General features: G+C 38.5%; 1 protein-coding gene across 2 annotated transcripts in view; it reads right to left on the bottom strand.

Moving 5' to 3' along the window:
- Positions 1-1,087: 1,087 nt before the first annotated feature.
- Positions 1,088-20,181, bottom strand: part of SLC12A4 (solute carrier family 12 member 4) — a 50,370-nt gene continuing 31,276 nt past the window's right edge. For both annotated transcript variants that reach the window (XM_035543810.1, XM_035543811.2), the window contains exons 8-24: positions 19,212-19,426; positions 18,052-18,216; positions 17,865-17,963; positions 15,940-15,997; positions 15,323-15,497; positions 14,797-14,915; positions 14,223-14,321; positions 13,748-13,867; positions 12,226-12,330; positions 11,129-11,297; positions 9,805-10,000; positions 8,649-8,818; positions 8,318-8,449; positions 8,118-8,225; positions 7,141-7,325; positions 4,280-4,413; positions 1,088-2,259 (exon numbers count right to left, since the gene is read on the bottom strand). In XM_035543810.1, the coding sequence (XP_035399703.1) occupies positions 2,168-2,259; positions 4,280-4,413; positions 7,141-7,325; positions 8,118-8,225; positions 8,318-8,449; positions 8,649-8,818; positions 9,805-10,000; positions 11,129-11,297; positions 12,226-12,330; positions 13,748-13,867; positions 14,223-14,321; positions 14,797-14,915; positions 15,323-15,497; positions 15,940-15,997; positions 17,865-17,963; positions 18,052-18,216; positions 19,212-19,426 (2,341 nt within the window). In that variant the 3' untranslated portion in view covers positions 1,088-2,167. The remainder of the gene's footprint in view (positions 2,260-4,279; positions 4,414-7,140; positions 7,326-8,117; positions 8,226-8,317; positions 8,450-8,648; positions 8,819-9,804; positions 10,001-11,128; positions 11,298-12,225; positions 12,331-13,747; positions 13,868-14,222; positions 14,322-14,796; positions 14,916-15,322; positions 15,498-15,939; positions 15,998-17,864; positions 17,964-18,051; positions 18,217-19,211; positions 19,427-20,181) is intronic.

The raw sequence follows: 20,181 nt of genomic DNA, 5'->3' as shown, positions 1-20,181 counted from the left end.
TGTTAATCAGTCATCTGAAGATGTAAAAATGATCTCTTTACAAGTAGCCTGCTATTTACAAACAAGAGCTTTTTTCTCTTTTATTAATGCTTTCCATTGTCTTTAAAGTGTGAGTGAAGTGAATTTTCATTTTCAAAACTTGGTCAAAGCAAAGACTGTTCTTCTTTGGGCTGCCCAGGGAAGTGGTTAAGTCACCATCCCTGGAGGTCTTTAAAAGACATTTAGATGTAGAGCTTTGTGATATGGTTTAGTGGAGGACTTGTTAGTGTTAGGTCAGAGGCTGGACTTTGCGATCTTGGAGGTCTCTTCCAAAGTAGATGATTCTGTGATTCTGTAATAATCATCATCATCTAGTAGAGCACAGCCTAGAGTTGTTTCCTGGCAGTATTCTTGCAGGGGTCTTGTATGTACTAATAGCATCCTTCTGCCTTCAGGTATGTCCTATTTCCCAGAAAGAACAAACTTAGGCCTCAACTATAAAGCTCTTATAAAAAACATTTTTTTATTATAATGTTCTTATTCAAGACAGAAGTCTGTCTAGTTTTTCAGATTTCTGTCTTACAGACAGTTGGTCCTGCTGTTGTCAAAGGAACCAACCAGGCATATAATCATGACAGAGTTGACAGAACTAGCATACCAACTAGCAGGATCACGTGGGTCAGGGGAACGTGTCAATCCCCACCTTTTCTTCCCATAGTACTAAATCCTTCCAGTAAAGTATAGCTCACAATTGTCCATTGTAGGGGATTACTGCTTTTCCAGACAGCTAGAAATCTTGAGGGGGTACCAGCTTGTGTGTTTCGTAGTCCACAGGCATGGAGTTATACTCGGCTATTACATGGCAGTAACTCCAACCCCAGGAGCCTTTACTCACTTAGGCACACCACCAGGCTTTTGAGACTAAGCTAGCAACTCCACAGTGCCATACCTGTTCCATCTGGGTGAGCACCAACACCTCTGCACCACGTTCCCTGCACGTACTGGATGCACCTGTGCAGATGCACTGAAATCAGACCACAGTAATTCTGCAAGGTGAGGAAAAATACAGGATTCCTAAGGAATTCACTACAGCACACAGAACAGAGAATAGGTTCAAAGTGTATGCAACATTTTATTGAAAAAATACGAATGTTCTGTACATAAAAGTACAACTCAATGGGCTTGACAAAATCCAGAGACTTATTGGTTAATAAGGGTCATCTTTTCTTCTTTTTCCTCTAAGGACATAAAGCATAGAATGAAGCAGCAGGTCCCCTGTACTTGTGTAAGTGCAATCCCATCGCTGTGCATGCAGCATAGCACCTGGCTCTACACATGGGACTCCAACATGCTCAATGTACTTTGATGGATGGTCTGCAAGAAATTTAAAGCATGGAAGAACCGCACAGGACTGGTCCTTCAATCCATTGATCATTCCAAATTTATTGTGAGATCTCTGTACTCCTAAGCAGCCTGCATCTGCATATCCAATATTTCTGACAAATAAATACAAAAATAAATAGGGATCTGGCCTCACAGAACCTCAAGTCTCAGAAGCAACATAATTTGTAGCAAGCTACATACATAATTTCAACTGTATCAACATAATTTATTTAAATCTCTATCAATAAATGTATTAAAAGTATAAATTCTTATCCAATACTGAGAGTTTAGTTCTGGAAATAAACCCAGAAAAACAAAAGCTTTTTCAGTACTCTCTTACAATTTAGTGTGCTCTTAGAAAATGCTTTATAGCTGAACTTCAGCAGAAACTAGCTGCTATATAATGTAATTCTATCCCCCAAACCTAATATAAAAAGCTTTTTAAATCTTTTTACAGTAACTGGCTTTCGTGTCCTAACTTTACATACAGTTACTAAAAATACTGCGTATAGCAGTGTTGTCTAAAAAATAGGTTTAATGGTAAAACTACATGCACAAATGCTGGAGTACCAAAGCAGAAACTGAATAAGGTGGCAGCTTCACAATTAATTTATGTTGCTAATTGGATGGTGTAACAATACTGCAATCCCAAAAGATATGTATGTTGCAAATGGAAAGACAATGATCAGGACTGGATGAGGAGAAAGTTAGGCAAAAAACCTTTTTTTTCTTCTCCATTTAAAACTGGAATGTCCGTTATCACCAACAAGGTAAATGTAGGCCAGCATTAGAAACTTATACTAAATCAGGAGTAAATTGTGATGACTTCTCGGCCGCCTCCTCTGACAAGTAATACTCTCTCCAGACCCTCAGTCAAGACTTCAAGAAACTCCATGTCTGTTTCCGTAAAGTCAAGGACAAAAATGTCAAAACCAGAATACACAGTGATTAGCTCCCCCTTACAGAATTGTAGTAAAACCTTGGATTTGCAATGCTGTAGGCAATGAAAAAAGTAATCTCTGAACAATCCCCCTAGTTTGTACTTATTACAACTCAAGACAGGAGGAACTTTCCTACATGCAAATTTTGAAAAACTTAGGGAAATGGAATTTCTCCAACTGTTAGCATATGCTACTTGTGGCTGAATGCATTTCTACATGCTTGTGTTGTGAAATATCTCACTGGGAGATGCCAAATGAGAGCTGAGTTTAAACTGTATTCCTTGACAAAATTTGACATATCTGTATTTATCTTTCTAAACAGATACAGATGGTGGCCGTTGCATAGGACTAATGACAGTTGTTTATAAATGCAAACCAATTATTTTATACACGGAATTTAATATTACTAACATAAAGATACACTTAAGAAAATCCCTAGCGAACTCACACTTTTCACCCCTTTTTTGCAAAGTAATAGGCCTCTGACTATGTAAAAGAGGAATCAGTGCTTTTAGGCAGACTCAGATGCAGTTACAAAACCTACTTCTTTGTGCATGCCAGCAGTACAACAAGTTGCATTAGTGCATGGTTCAGCATGAGCCATAGATGAACTCCAGTCTAACGTATTTTCAAAAATATTGCTCCTTTTCAATATGAACTGCTTTCATCACAAAGGCATCAGGGAGACAAGACAAGGAACATACTAGCCCAAAATTTTTTACCTACTACTTAGTTCTGAGTAAATTCTGGGGTTTGGGGAGGGCGAGGCAGAGTTGGGCAAGGAATCCAATGGATAAAAGCAAGCTTTATAAATTTGCTTGAAAGCAACACTCAGATCATTTTGCTGGGAAAGTGAAAGAACACCAAGCTACACAGACACTCCCTCCCAGTTGCTCTTTGTGAATATTGCATGCTGTCTGGTCACAGCAGCTGCCTCTCCAGGGAAGACTGGAGGAATAAGCATCATCACCCAAAGTTACCAGTGCCTCAAGTTCAAAATCTCTCCTGAGCTGTAGTAGCTGTGGTTGAAACGCCTTTATGCTGAGGAGTGTTTTTATCCCTTCCTCAGCCAGCAGGCTGTTGCATAACAACTGTTACCACTACTGTCTCCTAGTTTCAGGAGAAAACTGCAATCTTTTGGTCTGGATTCACAACTCAGCGATATATAGTTTTTGGCACGGTTCAATAAAAGGCTTGCTAACTTAGCAGCCCATCTAGGGCTGAAGAGCAGCTGTAGACAGTAAATTGCCAAGCCAACAGGCTCACCAGATTGCAGCTCCTCAACTCTGGCCTTGCTTAGAGGCATGGTACAAGTATCCCTCTACGTGCCTGAAGAGGTAGGTTTGAATTTTAATCTTACCAGGGCATTGCTCTTGCAGCTAAGCTTCCAAATTCTGATGTGAGAGCAGATGCCTGAGAAAAACCCTCTCTGTAAGGACTTCAAGCTCACTCAAGTTCAGACACTGCCATATCCAGAGCACTGCCTGCGGTGATGCCTCCTTAAACATCGACCGTAGAGAACTAACTTACGAAGTCAGTGTCGTGGACTTCATTCCCACAAGCAGATGCCCAGCCTTTAACTAACTCTGTACATAGGACAGCATTGTCCATACACCGTTCAGAGTTGGCCTTTGCTCCTGCCCTCAGCCGTGTTACATGATGTCAAACTGTTTAACCTTTTCTGTAATGGCAAAATAATCACGAATGAATTATGCCATTTTTGCCAAAGTGAGACTTTGCAAGGGGTTGGTAAACTAAATTAAGAAAGAATTTAGACAGGACCAATTTCAAGGCTTTCAGAGCAACCAGTGGCAAATTTAAAGCAATTATTATATAGCAGCCACGGATAAGTATTCTCCACTCAGTAGAAACCTTGTCACATGTGATGGCCTGACACCACTTGTGGCAAAACAACTTCAAGAGCACAGATTAAAGAAAGATTTTGTATGTGGGCCAAGCCTTGCCTGAAAGGATACAGTTTTCATCACCATCGGTATTCTTTGGGGGACCAGGCATATTGAGGAGAACAAGTCTGGCATCGTGGGATCTATTAACAATAACTTCATTGAGCTTCACTGCTGTGTGCATTCTTCGAACGTTAGATTGGTTCCTGCAGAAAAAGCACATTCAGATGTACTGTTAGAAACATACCCCTGAAAACTGAATGATTAAAAAGTCCTTAAAGGCATACCCTAAGTCTCCTAAATACCCTGTTAAGCATCAGCACACAGGAATTTTTTTCAAACAATATGAAGGTACTAAAAAGATTTCAGAGTTCTTTGGGTTCCACCAGCCTGTCAGTTTTAAGATCCCTGGAGTTAGGTCTCCAGCTGTTGGTGTTATGCTGCTCTTCACAAGCACATTCTATAAAGATGATTTACAGTCTTTCATCAGAAGTTAAAAACACCTTTGCCCAAGGACTTGTTCTTTGACCACGGGCATTTGAGACTGCAGTCTTCACTTCTGGCAGCCCTCTCCAGATGCCCTTACTCCCATGGGGGCACAAACTGACCTCTCATGGCTCAGTACCACAAAATTCATCAGAGACCTAGCAGAACCCAGCAGGAAGCTGGCAGCCCCACACTCCATCCACACATTCTGTGAGTGGATTTGTCTTTGTGTTGAACAGCAGTTGACATCTCCAGAGAAAGCCTGGCTTCCTACACATTCATAGGCTACAAGTGGCTGGATGCCTGCCTGCTTGGGGGACTTTACTGATGATTACAAACAATTTTAACCTTTCCTTCATTGGGACACTAATCAACCTTTGTGCCTGGCTATTTGCAAGAGAAGCCTATGATCTCTAAAATCTCAATCATGCTTTCTAATTTGAGTAGCCACTTGATTCAAAAGTTATGAGAGAGAAGAGAACAGATGCAGCATGATCTCACAAGCCTCTGTTCTTTAAGAATCCAGGTTAACGTAGATACAGGATTAATTTTTCAGAATATATCATCACAAAATAACATCATTTCATGCAGGAACAGAACTGAAAAGTATCCTTTGGGGATTCTGAGCCTGGGAATGTTTCCTTCCTAAAGGAAATCAACCATTATTCTGGTACTGTAAAAGGAAAACAGAACAGAAATAGACTTAAAGGAAGAATAGATTTGCAGCTTTGAGGATTCTCCACTTTTTTTTCTTCAGTTTAATATATTAAAACAAGGTATTAGTAGAAACAAAGTGAAGATGAATATGCAGTTTTTCTGATGCAGTTTTACATGTTATGAGTTAAAGTCTTTAGTAACCTTGCTGCTCTTCCAAATACTTAGGTTTGTAAATATGTATTTTACATATTTTATATACACAGAGAACAGAAGATACAATGGTACAATTTATGTTTGTTATACTAACAACACAATTTATCCACTTCGAATTACCTCTTTGTTATTCCATGTTCTTATTTAGAGCAAGGACATCCTCTGTCTTTACCACATCAGTTTCAGAAAGCCAGGGACAACACAGAGTGCCAGATTATGTTTACAGGAAGTGAGGAAGAAACCAGCACCAGAAACAATGTACTGTTATTAACTATGTACAATTTTGGAAAAGTAACTGAAAACTAAAGGTTTGGTGTTCTCTAAAGTGACATTTAAATTTGGCATCTCCCCAGTCATTTGAAGTCATAGGCTATGAGAAAGGGTTTGTTAGTGTCCAGAAACTGCCAGAAATAACATCATAGCAGTGTTGTGGAATGAGAGCTTCTCTAAATGAGTAATGTTTCCCATATCTTATGTCATACTCTGCTTAAAAAAACAGGCTCAGACCTGTAATTGTTTTCTTTTGTGATTTGTCAGTATAACTTGTGGTTTGTTACACACTATTTATAATGATACTCATCTTAAGTGGCTAATCCTACTCCCTTTAAAACCACTGCTAAGACTGCTTAACTCTAACTCCTTTTCTTTTCTTCCATAATTACATATAGTTTTCCTGCTTTTTAGTTGAGAAAATGAAGTCTTCCCTCTCAACCATCTTAAGGCACTTCTACGTTAAATAACAAACTTACAAGTTTTCCCATTCTCTGAAAGCATGGAAGAGGAAAAAGTACAGGTAGTTAACACCAATTTCAGCAGAATTTCTACAGTATATAAACTATGTATGATTCATCCTAAAGCCGATTCGAATTCTCACTGATTTTTTGGGAAGAAAAATCTGTAACTTTGCCAAGTGTGCAAAGCTGGCTGAGTGAACTCTTATGTAAGATGCAACACATCAGAGAGGTCACAGGACATTCACACATTTTTATTCAAAGTCAAAAATAGAGCTTTATGTCCAGCTATTCAAAGGGTGCACACGTGGCAATGTTAAGGCTGTTGTTATATGTCAGCGCTCCTTCAGAAGCAAATCCATCTTAGAGAGTTTTAATCAAACATATTCTATTCACAGTCATTCATCACCATCTCCACAGCCTCTTCCTTGCTGCATTTAACACCCACACTCCACATTAGATAAGCAAAATTATCGGTCTTTTATTAATTGCGATTTGATCAGTGAAATTACAGATCTTCTATTAACTGTGATTAGATCAGTGGAATTATTAATCCATTTCTTTAATTGTGTATCTTGTTGATGTATTTGGGAGGCAGGAAGAAAGTTATAATAGGCTTTAACATCTCCAGTTTAGACCTTGACTATACCAAGTAAAATAGTGAGGCATGTGTGCCACATTTAATTGGTTAGAGATTTCTCAGGAGGCTAACTGCTGTCTTTTCAGTAGTCAGATCTCAGTGCTTATTGTACAAGTCTAACCAACCATTAGGAGGGACAAGACAAGAAACGCAAAACACAACTAGATTGTCAGGAGGTGCAAACTGTTGACTCAGACAAGACTCACGGCTTAATGCTGATGAGATCTCTAAAGCTTCCCACAGCACTGCCTCGGTTCCGCTTCTCAGCATCACATTTCTCTTTTGTCCAGGTCATCTGAATGTTCTCAGGAACTGGGTCCCCCTCATCTTCTTCATCTGAGTACAAGCTTTCCAGTCGTGCTATTGAATGTCTGTCCTTTACCAGCTGAGCCTAGAGGGCACGTGAACAACAAGGTGAACTTAGCTTATTTTGCCATCTGGGGTTCTTTTTAAGCAATAAAAGACTTTTTGTTCTATTGTATCCTTTATTTTGTACAGTCAGTTTAGTGTCTAGGACAGCTCAGATGTCAAACATCTGCCCTAGCTAATACCCTTACATACCAACCTGTTTAGATGAGTGTGAGCCATGCAGAATTTGGACTAACAGAGGCCTAGGTCTGTATATATACAAGAAAAAAGACTCCATGTCACATCATGATGTGGTCTGAAACAGTGGATGTCTGACTCAAAATTGATGATAAAAAAGTTGAACAAGTGCATGCACAAAAATAAGACAATACACTTGGCTATGAAAGGTGCAGACTAACAGTCTAAACTAGAATGAAATCTTCAGTAGGAAGACAGGATACTCTATAATTTGAGACAAACCCCAGACATGCCATACAAAGCAAAACCAAAGTTAAAACACAGTTGAGACTTACATCCTCACGTCACTGAGGATCGTTTACACTGCAAAGTAGAACATACAAGTTGTTTCTGCAGCTTATATGCTGCCATTGTTTTCCCCCAAACTAAATGATTTCTAGCATGGGTTTGCAAGTGCAGCCAGGCTATTCAATGACTATATGCAATTTTGGGAAACAAAAAGCTACACTAGAAGAACTTCCTTATAGCTTTAGAACACAGGACTTAAATTTAGAAGCAGCTATATAAAACACCACCAGGAAGGAACTTTGTGTCATCCACCTCAGCAGCCCATAATAATCAGCCACAAATAACATACCTCCCTTTCCCTCTCTGTTTTTGTCAGCCTCATTTGCCTCAGCATCTGAGATCTCTGCTCCATCATAAGAGTTCTCTCGTAAGTATATGCTGAGATATCACTATTGTGCTGCAGAAATAAGAAACACGTTTTGCTCTTTTAATCAAGTCATAATCAAACACCATTTCCCTCAAAGTGAAAAATGGGCTCAAATTTCTTACCATTTCTACCACTTCTACCTCTGCCTCTATTCGAAGTTGATAAAGGAAAGTAGCCAAGTCCTTCTTCATCTGGATGCTGTTATCATCCATCTGAGCCACAGTAAAAATTCTCATTTTGCATTTTCTCCAAACCTGGAGGAAGGGAACATAAATTCTCAGAACCTTTGAACCAGTAACACTTTGCTACATGAAACAGAAACCTACCAATATAACCTTTTTTTTTTTTTTTTTTTTTTTAAAATCAGCACAGGCTCTGCTCCTGGGCCTTTCTTGTTTACACTAATGCACACAAAAGTGGTTGGTAACAAAAAGTCTCTCTCTAGCTCCTTACTTTGTGCTGTTTGAGTAGAAAAGGAAGAAGCATCAACATGCCCCCATCATGCACAATCCACCACACATCAATGTTGCCTTCATTGTAACGCTCATGGTTGCTGGGGTAGAAAGACACATTTTTGGGAACCAGTAGAGCCAGATGGGCTGCAGTTGTGCAACGAACAGTACCTGCCAGATGGGGGAAGAACAAACAGTTAGTTAACTCTGATTCTGCAAGAGTGATCTCCAGTTAAAAAGTTACTCACTAAGCAAATGTCAGCAAACTGTAAAAGTCACCGCTTACAAACAGAAAAGAAGTACATAAAGACTTGTACAGACAGGTCAGGCCAAACGATGCAGCTAGGATAAAACAGACTTACAGGAACACAAGCCCTATTTCATGTCTGAAATAAAAGCTGCGATCTTCAAAGCTAAGTGCAAGGAGGAAGCATCTGCTTTGTTCTAATTTTACTGTGTTAAATAGTTGAACCATCCGAGATGACAGGGGAACGACAGGGATATAGCAGGACAGTGTTAGCTCCAGCAGTTAAAATGGATAGATTAGCACCTATGAAAGGACAGAGATTATCTAGGAAAGAAATTACAGTTTTCCACAAAAACAGTACCCTTGAACTCTGTAATTTTTAAGCATTCATTAGAAAGACGAACTTTAGCTGCTACATTAATCTTTGGAGATCTTTCATGGGCCTCCTAGCTACAAGTGATATTTCAAACGTATTGTGAGAAATCATCTACAGGAAATTTGCTTACTGCTTTGCCTGAGAGCATAGCTATAGTTTTTTCCCCTTTCTCCTCAACTGCATCAGCTGGTCTCACATGAGAGATTTTATTTCCCTCATGAACTTCACCTCAATTGCTGTACTTACTCCTTTCGTAATGCAATTCTAAAGACTTCAGATTATCGCATTTATTTAAAACAAAACAAAAAAAATCCACAACCCTAGCACTGGAATGTAAATCTGTAAGATTGCATTTATTTCCTAAGACTTAGCTCCATCAGCTCAACAATAAGTTCATGTTCGATAGTAGAAACAAAAAATTATAAAAACAAAACCAGTTTCACAAGAATTCTGCTGAAATCCCCAGTGCGTACTGTATATGTAATAAACATCTTGGTGCACAATGTTTGATCACACAGAACCTTCAAAACTCACCTATAAATGTCTTCCACGACCTTGGATCTTCACTTTGCCTCCAGCCATACGGCCATCCCAAAACCACAGTGTTGTGTTTCATGCCACCTAGCCCACAGGACTGGATCAAGTGGGCAATTCCTTCTCGAACTTTATTGGCTACAACTACCTGACAGAATCCTTTCACCTTCTCAATGTCCATCATATTTTTAATAGTCTGGAAGACAGACAAGGAAAAAACCTCACAACAAAGAGAAACTCTAAGTCTTGGTCTATCATTTGATTACAGTGTAAATTCTTGGTTCATATGTCCACACGTAAAATACATTGTAAGGCAAAGTGGATGAGCAGATTCTGCTCATCTGCTTTCCTTAATAAAACAGCAGAGAGAGCGTACACTCATTGTATATAATATCTGCTGAAAACACGTAAGGTTCCCTTCCAAATATAATTATTTCTAAGATATAAAGATAGCTTTTTTGTTTGTGTAATAATCTCTTACACATAAAAATTGTAGCAGTTAGTGATATCTGTGTTCTTATCTCACTTTCCATTCTCTAATTTTAAAACAATCAACTTACTAAATACACTTAATTAGCTTCCCTTGGATTTCTAGTTTCAGATATCTATGTAACTTGCTGTGTTATTATATTCAACTTACAAATATGAGCATTAAACCCCCACTCAAAACCACTAACACCCCACATACCATGCCCTTTATTTGTTTAAAAAATAAACTCGCTCAACCACAGGCCTATGAATTAGTTTTTCCTTTGTAACTGTGTTCCTGTACAAAAACCCTTTAGGGAAAACAACAATGGGCAGATGCTGCACAGATGTAAGCAGGGCTACGATGTCATGTTTTTACACATTGAGGAAGATGAAATGATTTATTAGCAAATTTTCAAGACCACCCTTTAACACTTTTTGTGATAATTTTATCACCATACAGTGATGAAAGGACCACAGCACATTTGCTAAATTTATAATAATTGAAAGTCACTGAAATGTTCCTTGGTATGTTCAGAAACTAAATAGTCACCTTCCCTCCATTAGTCAGCATATATAAACTCCCACAGCAATTATTTCTTACAAATCAAGAGGTTTACGCAGTCAGGCTTTTTCTATAGGTTGCAAGCATTTATCTTCTTATGTTCTTAAAGCTACAATTGGCAGCTGAAACTTTTGCAAGCTCTTTACCAAACAAAAGTAGTACTACTCAACTAGTACTGTATTTCATGGAAGTCTTAGTAATACGCTTTTTTCCATGTAAGTTTATTAAACTTTTACATTACCTGCCCGCTGACCCCTCTCTTTCCTTCAGGAATTTGTTTAAAGCACTGACCTGTTCAGCAGCCTGGGCTTCTCCATAAGTTTCCAAGAAATTCCCTTGGATCACTGATCCTATGATAGTTAAACCTTTGCCAGCTTTCAGCTGGGATGCAAATGTTAACAATCTAGGGTATTTTACATGCAAATCTTCATCAAGTTTCAGAAGCACCAGCAACTGAGGCCTGGAGAAAATAAAAAGGGAATGCATTTTTGTATTAATGCTTTGCAAAAACACTTATAAAAAACTGTTTCTTTCAATACTTTAATTGTGCTTGAATATTAGCTCTGATACAGTACACTCTTTCTGTATCTCCTGCGTTTGGAGGGTTTTAATTAATATTTTCTTTCTCTTGATTTGAAGCAGATTGAAGCGCTGAGGGAATTGTTCTGCTGTATTGTTTTGACAGTCATAAAACCCATTAATGTGCTCAGCTTAAGAAACTTGCATTAGTGTTTTATTACATGGTTGATTTTTCAAGGCTCTGTTAAGCACAAATAGAGTGCATGCTGTGTTCAGAAGAGTAAGGCTGTCCCTCCAGATCCATCTTGTGCCAAAACACTGGGAAAACATGAATGCTTTTACCTAAACATAGATCCCACTTGCTCTCTGTCCCTTAAGATATCGTTACGCATCTGCTACATTATTTTCTCTCTTAAGCGATGGTTAAGCAAGTTCCAAAAGATTTATAGAATTCTTAAGGTAGATGCTCGTCCTCTTGTTCAGAGCCTGACAAGAATTTTGCAATGTATAACTGTGAGGAGGATTCTGTAATCTGGCTTGACACACAAAGCCAGAGGGAGAAATGTAGGTTACTCTTCCAGTTTTTAAGTCTAGAATGATAGCAGCGACTTCCTCACACCCCCAGTGCAAATTACAATGGCCCTCTGCACTCAGTCATCTTTATAGTTTCCCCAATTTCCACTTCTGATTTGGCATTTATATATATATTTAATATAATATTATCATAATATCAATGTATTGTATTTATTTATTTTCTTGGCATTTAGATTCAAGCACACAGATTCCCAAAATCTGTTTGCAATCCCATTAAAACCTTACATGTAAATAGATAATCACAACAGGACACGTTACTAGTCTAAAATGAGTACCTCCAGTTCTTTGTGTGTGGAGGGCCCTCCTCCAGTCTGAGTAAGGCGTATCTTGCTGCGCTGAGCGAAAGACCCCGGATACCATCACCCCATTCCTTCTCTGCACTGTGAAGGACATCATTTAGCCATCATTCAGTTTTATGAGCATTTAAATTATTTATGAGCATTTAAAGGATCATCCAGTTCCAGCCCCTTGCCGTGGACAGGGACACCTCCCATCAGCCCAGACTGCCCCCAGCCCCATCCCTCCCAGCCCCATTCAGCCTAGCCCTGAACACCTCCAGGGATGGGGCATCCACAGCTCCTCTGGGCAGCCTGTTCCAGGGCCTCATCACCCTCAGAGTAAAGAATTTTTCTAATATTGGATCTAAACCTACCGTCTTCTAGTTTCAAGCCATTTCCCCTTGTCCTATCACTGCCCTCCCTGACAGAGTCCCTCCCCAGCTTTCCTGTAGGTTCCCTTTAGGTACTGGAAGGCTGCTGTAAGGTCTCCCCAGGGCCTTCTCTTCTGCAGGCTGAACAACCCCAATTCCCTCAGCCTGTCCTCACAGGAGAGATGCCCCAGCCCCCTGATCACCTTTGTGGCCCTGCTCTAGGCTCATTCTAATATGTCCCTGTCCTTCCAGTGCTGAGGCCCCAGAGCTGAACACAGGCTCCAGGTGGGGTCTAATGAGAGCAGAGCAGAAGGGGACAATCCCCTCCCTCGCCCTGCTGCCATGCTGCTTTTCGTGCAGCCCAGGACACAGGTGGCTTTCTGGGCTGCAAGTGCACCTTGCTGGCTCATGTTGAGCTTTTCATCAACCAACACCCCCAGGTCCTTCTCCTCAGGGCTGCTCTCAATCCATTCTCCATGGATTGATACAGCATGTATCACATGCACATGTACCAAGTACATATATGTATGTGATACATATCACACAAGCAAAATGCAAATATTTCAGTCAAATCTATATGACACCACCATCTTCCTGGATTTAATTTGTAATCAACACTCTGCTCCAGAGGTTTCCCAAGCATAATCAAACTTGGAATAAGGAATTTTAATACATCATTTGTTAAAATCAGGTTATACAGCCATACCACAGTCAGACTCCATCACATATTAACAATCTCAAGCAACCTAACCTGCAGAATCGGCTTTTCAATGCCCGTTCTAGACAGACCTTTATGTCAAATAAACTGAAATAAGATGGCTGCCTTCAGGTGTTCTGGGCCGGAGGTAATTGTGTGTGATAACAGAAATAAAAGTCCCCAACCAGGGTTTCTGCTTCCTATGATTCATAAGTTTCACCAAACACCTTTAGGGGCTTAATAAAGTATGTCCCTGAGATTTCAGGGACTGTTGTTTAGCAGCGACACAACAAAACAATGAGAGAAGAAAAAAAAAGTATTGCTAAGGGAAACCTAATTCAGATCTCTGGAGAGTGTCCATTCCTTCACTAATTGTCGTAAAGGCTGGAGATAATTCATAAATAATAGATCCAATCTCCGTCCTATCCTCTTCTGTTCATTTAATACTTACCCTTGATATTCAATGTACTTGTAAATCATGCCTGCAATAAGCATAGCTACCAAAGCATAATACCAAGATGAAATGAACATCAGTGCCAGGCAAATACTCATGCCTAAAAATGAGAGGGCCCTGAAAGAAAAGGCAAAGATATTAGTGAGTAGTAGTGCAGAAAAGCAATTAAATAAGTAACTTCAATTATTCTCTTGTTCTTTTTCCTTTAAAATTGTCTATTGTGAACTGGCAAAATAATACTTCCAGTAAATCTCCCTCATCCTCCACAGTTTTAGTATCCTGTTGTAGGAACAAAACTCATCCCATTAAATATTTGGGTCTGGCCCACTAAGAATATTACACTGATGTCCCCTTGTCCAGAACCAATATCCAGAGAAGCAAGACATGTTCACAACCTTCATGGAGAGGGCTCTCCCAAAACACATGCTGCAGATCACAGACCAGGCACTGAACATGCTGGCCTTTTGCTTACCAGTGATAGTATTTAAATCGGGGCCGCCAGTTTGGAGTTCTGAGAAGTGTTTGTACTGCACATGCTAGATTAACAAAGAGGTAGCACATCAAGAAAAACCTGCAGGAACAAGCAAACAAACTTTTTAGCATACACATTTACAGATTATAATTACAATAATTATTTAGTCAAAATATCATGTGTGCCTACCCATTAATTTTCGTTAGTCTGAAATATCACTATAAAGTAGTTAGAACTTTTAATTGGATCAAGCTAGGTGCATCTGCAACATCAACCATATCTTTTACAGCATTCTGCATTAAAAATAACATTTTCCTGAACGAAATAGCAGTCTGCCCAAAAACCTTTTTATTCAGAGAATATTCCAAAGCAGAAACAAATGAATTTATATGTAGAGCCACAGGTCAGAGAATTCATAGAAATAATAAAAGTGGAACTCAGGCTCTAGTAATTAGTTTTAGCAGTTTAAAATATAGTTATAAAAGACAAATCAATCAATCAAGATAGTAAAACTAAAAAGCATGTTTTTGGGGTTTTGTTCATTTGTTTTTATAGCATCCACCCTGTTCCTTACATTGAGAGAATTGGAGCCACCATGTCAAGGGAGGCAATAAGGATTCCCAGCTCAGCAATTAATGCTGTTAACAGAAGAGCCCATGTTGGTTCACCATTTGCTTTGCCATGACCAAAAACCTGAAGAAACAGAAGCATTTACAGCCTTTATCATTAGATATTAAACATTTCTTCCAAGTATTTCATAAAGTTATAAAGAAAAAAAGAAATCCATTTAGATAATAGTAACTTTCCTATGTATTTTCTTCTTGAGCAAGGAGTCAAATAATTCTAATGGCTTTCTCTACTTCACTGAATTAGATGTTAGACTTCTTCATAAAACTACCAAATATGTTTATTCAAAATCCTTCAAAAAATATTCCTAGTTTTTAACAAATGAAAACAAAGCATTTAAAAAAAAATATTGACCTTCACTTCAACGCAGGGCAGGCTAAGAAAAATAGATCTAATTTTCAAGAGCATAAAGTCAAATAACTGGTTAATAACTACATACAGAATGCCTTTTATTAAAAAATAAATGTACAAACCCAGAGGAAAGGAATAATGTTGTCCTTTGCTATTGCCTGCAGCAGCCGGGGGGCTCCAGTAAGGCTCTGTAAACCTGCTCCACAGGTAGAGAAGAAGGATCCTATCACAATGACCCATGGTGAGGGCCATGAAAGGGTGCCCACCACTAAGTTCTTGTTCACTGCATCGCCGTACCTGCAGAGAGGAACAAGACATTCATGTTTAAAAAAGTATTTTGATACTCATATTTGATTTTCTTGGTCAGTTTTAAGCTGTCATTTAAATATTATTAGATATTCTCTACAATAGGAAATACCAGAATTTGTAAACAACCTTAGTTCTAATACACACGTAGGAAGTGTCTGCAACCTGATTTCAGCCATTTGAATTTTTTTTTCAACCATTTATTATAAAATTCTTGATTTATCATCAGAATTATGATTCCATACTTTCATCTGGAATTACACAGTTCTTTAAAAAAAAAATCAAAGTTCTAATGTTTAAAACACCCAACACAAACCAGTATCAGATACTCCTACAGATGGAAAGGCATCCAGAAGTAAAGGAAAAAAGAAAAGAAAAAAGAAAAGAAAAAGAAAGTAGAGCATTGAAGCAGTAAAACTTAATGGTTACTTACTTATCTCTCAGGACTACACCTTCTATGCAGGCTCCAAATAGTAATACACAGCTGAAGTCTTGGGTACACAGCGTGCTAAGGAAGTAGTATTTATTTAAACATGGCAGATAAAAACAACCATAAGAAGTATTGTGAAAAGTTCAGTATCTGCCTCTGTCCTACAGCATTTGTACTGCAGCATCTTCATAAACACATGGTAAAGCTAATGAGTAAATTAACACCTCACTGCTCATATATACCTTCTACTGTAAGTGACAAACAGTTATTATCCTAAGCTTTGATTTTTAAACTAAGATTGCTTTAAATGTTACAGTAGAGGAGATACCTTCAGATACAAGAGAAGGAGAGAAGTAGGAAAGATTTCAATACCAATTTCTGTTCTACAGTAGCAGATTAAATTGATGTTTACATGAAAACCACTTCCTTTGAAGTTATTTTGAATGGACAGCAAACTATTACCTTGCACTTTCCCATTTTCCAGCCTCTGACAGCATTCACATCACCAATACATCTTTGAATATTTGGTTTATTATTAAACTGTACTATTTCTGCATCAGGGAGTATAAAATAATTCAAGTTTCTTGGTTCTGGCATTCCAGTAAAGGTTTTGATCTTGTGATTTTAGTTTGACTGTTTAAATTCTAAGCTCTACCCTCCAATTCCAAAGTGTAATTATGAAATAAGAGGAATAATAAAAGGGGAAAAACCGATTGCTCCTTAAAATTATGGTGTTAGCCTTCCACTGGGTGGCGTATTAATAGCTATGTATAACATTATCCCTCATGAAAGAAGTTTTGAGCTATAAAAATTATAACACTAAAGCCAGGGGTTACATCTGTGACCTGTTTTAATAAGTATTACATGCAGAGGGAACAGTTTTTATGCTAGGGAGTCAGTTCCAGAAGTAACATCTGGAAAAGCCTGTGCTCCTAAGAAGCTGAGACAAGAGAGCCGGGATCCTGACTGGTAGCTTTGCAAGGTTTGGCAAAAAAAAAAAAAAAAAAAAAAACAGGTTCCAAACAGCAGAAGTTCCAGAAGAGGCACCTTCTCAGCCAGCTGACTTTTGGGTGGGATTTATTCAGAAAGCTCTTTTTTTTTTTTTTAAGGTCTTGCTCATAATAAGTTTTTTGTTTGTTGGTTGGTTGTTTTTGGAGGGGTGGGTTTTTTGTTTGTTTTCTTCAGAAAATCTGTCTCTATAAGTGACAGTTTAGGACATCAATGGCTACCTGAAGCTGAAAGACATCCCTCTAGCAGGAGAGAGGAGATTAAAAAAGACTTTCCTAAGCAGAGCTTCCATTGTCCTAAGCCCTCAAGAGTTTAACCTGCCATCTTCAACTGTGACAAAGGCTGTTCCTGTGAGTACACACTCAGCACCTGGAAGTCTGGTACGAGGAACATCCTCATATTTTGCAAATTAGGTGCTCTAGTCTCAGTGGAAACAGGCTGGAAATGGCGAGTCATTCATAGCTACATGGAGTTCGCTACTGAGTGTTTGTAACACTTCTACACATGCCAGCTGGGGGTGTGTGCTAAGCATCTAGTCTAAGTCTGGTTTGTCTTGCCTTAACATGTTCAAGAACGCATATACTCCTTCCTGTCATTCAAACTAAAAATACTTGTTTAAGGACCTGAAATTTGTGATCTCTGTGTTTAAAGGTTTCCCTAAACTTAACAGTCCACAACATCCTAAGCAAAATATATACCCGTATTCAACCAGCCTGAAAACCTACAGATCCAGATTTTGTTGGAAAACAACAGGATTTCAATTCAGCTGCTTTCAGCCCAAGGACTGCTTTTCTTTTTAGTTTTGCTAACCAATCATACAATAATTTAGTCACCTGAAAGCAGTCCCACAAATCAGACACACAACCATTCATGTGAGTCACTTATAACGCAGTAGGACTCCGCGAATTTTAAAAGGATACAGACAAGTGATGTGGTGACAATAGCGAGAATTGTTCCAACAGGAATGGATTTTTGTGCATCTTTTAGGTCCCCTGATCTGTTTGAACCAGCCATGATGCCTGAAAGTAAATTTTGGATGCAAGATCAAGGGAGTGAAGAAACCTCAGAGACCCAAGATGCCCTCTCCTCTTTTCCCAGTATTCTCACCGGTCACTGACGGGAAGAAGATGCCAACCAGTACCATGAATGAAGTAGATATATCCGAAAGCACATACAGATGAAGGTTGTTCTTCTGGCCTGCTACATCAACAGATGGGTGATGTGCTTTCTCCAGTATCTCTCCCTTCTCCAAGTAATTGCTCCATAAATTGTCTTCAAACACCACAGAAAATAAAAGCATTATTTCAGTTCAAACTTGTTCTCATTATAATGGGTCTAAACTGAAGATTAAAAATGCAATTCATGCAATTCGGTGATCAACACAAATTAAGACATGCAGGTTACATGACAAAGTTTCTGTTTCATGCTTTCAGGGGAATCTGTAACAAAATAAATATATGTGAATGATCTACAGAGGTCTAGGCACTTTCCTTTAAAATTATGAAATGTAACATTCTTTTAACTTCATATCTATTTTAACCCCTAGAATTAGTCTGAGTATTTTTAACAAACCGTGATATCCACACACTCCTGAGAATCCAAAGCAGCAACATTAACCAGATTTTTGGACACAAACTTTTCTTTTTGAGGAACTGAGAGAAAAAAAAATGACCTTTAGACAGTGGAAGAATTATAGAATTATATGGTTAGGATTTGAAATTGCACTAAGAAATGCTGAGTCCACTTTCGTAACTAGATTACCAGTTCCTGTGCAAACAGGAACTTTAAGCACTCGGCACCTACACACAGCATCTGTTCTCCAGAGTTCATTTCAATAATGTACACTTTTCAGCTGTATCATTTACAGGACTGGGCAAAGAAGGAGCTAAACTAATTTTTAGACAAGTGTTTTTTATCCTTCAGGACATAGTTTTAACCTGTCTAAACTGGAAAGTCATAGCTACAAGGAGTTTTGAAAAATCATAACAATTTACTCACATTAGTATAGCTCTAATTACAGTTGACTTCTGACTGAAATTATGAGATGTGCAAGGCAAATTTAATTTTACAGCACACAAGTACTGTATATCAAGAGCTAAATGTCATCTGCTCTTTTAAGGATTATAAGACTTTGGTTTCTTTATTGAAGATAATGTTCTTTGCCATAATAATATTTCCTCCATTCTTCTTTCCGATCCACCGGGGAACTGTTTCAACTACTCTGGATGCCTCCTCTTTAAGGGGAAAAAAATAATAAATTTCCATACCTTTTAAAATACCACTAGCAGCTCCTGGAATTCCTGCTATCTCGGAGACATTGTTTAGTAGGAAATATTCATCACAGTTCTCGGTGGTTAAGTTTGTATTGTGGCAGAAGTTCTCCCAAAGCTTAGAGGCCACGGTAATGTTATCCTTAACTATGGTTTTGGCACAAACATCAAACTGATCTCTTATCAAAGTCCTGTTGCCCAACATGCAAATCCTGGAAGGGAAATGTAAAAAGCAGTATAATTACATGGCACCAGGAAAATGAAATACTTCTTTCCCCATCAGCTGCCTTTCCTATCATGGAAGCTTCAAGTGGCTCTAGTCTGCTACATTAACTCTCAACTTCAGAAAGGTGGTGGTAGCACGATGAAAACTAGGCATTTGTTTTGCTTAAAAGTCTGAAATATAAAGCTACTTTTTCACCGATTCTGAGAGAGGTATAACAAGCTACATAAGAGTGATTCAAAGATTTTGATGTCAGTGGTAAATTTACCTTAAACAAAGGAAGTGAAGTATTAAGCAATATTTTAGTTTCCAGTTAAATAGAACTATAAGAATGGAAAATATTTCGCATATCTAAAAATATTTAGAAAAGTATTATACCAGTTTCTGTACAGAAGCACTTAAATATTCCCTGATAGTTTTTAGCTTCAGAATTAGAAGCGTGCAATTCAGTCCCAATAAACAAAGTTTCTTCTTGTCAGAAGATACTATGCATCACTGCTGAAATCATCCAGTTCCTGATGTGATTCACTGATGTGATGGGATAATAGCTTTATCCCAGCAGTGGAGATTTTTAACCTGCATCTCCAAAGATGGTTCCACATCACATGGGTAATGCAACATTACAGCTTGCTGCCACTGAAAAGTTCACTCAGCCTCTCCTCCTACTGCCAGAAAATACCAATAAGGGGAGTTAAAAAAAAAAAAGTTTATTATTTTCAGACATTTTAATAAGTTACATTGATT

Source organism: Cygnus atratus, chromosome 12 (assembly GCF_013377495.2).
Source record: "Cygnus atratus isolate AKBS03 ecotype Queensland, Australia chromosome 12, CAtr_DNAZoo_HiC_assembly, whole genome shotgun sequence".
In the NCBI taxonomy this organism is placed as follows: Eukaryota; Metazoa; Chordata; class Aves; order Anseriformes; family Anatidae; genus Cygnus; species Cygnus atratus.
This window is presented reverse-complemented; position numbering and strand designations above follow the sequence as displayed.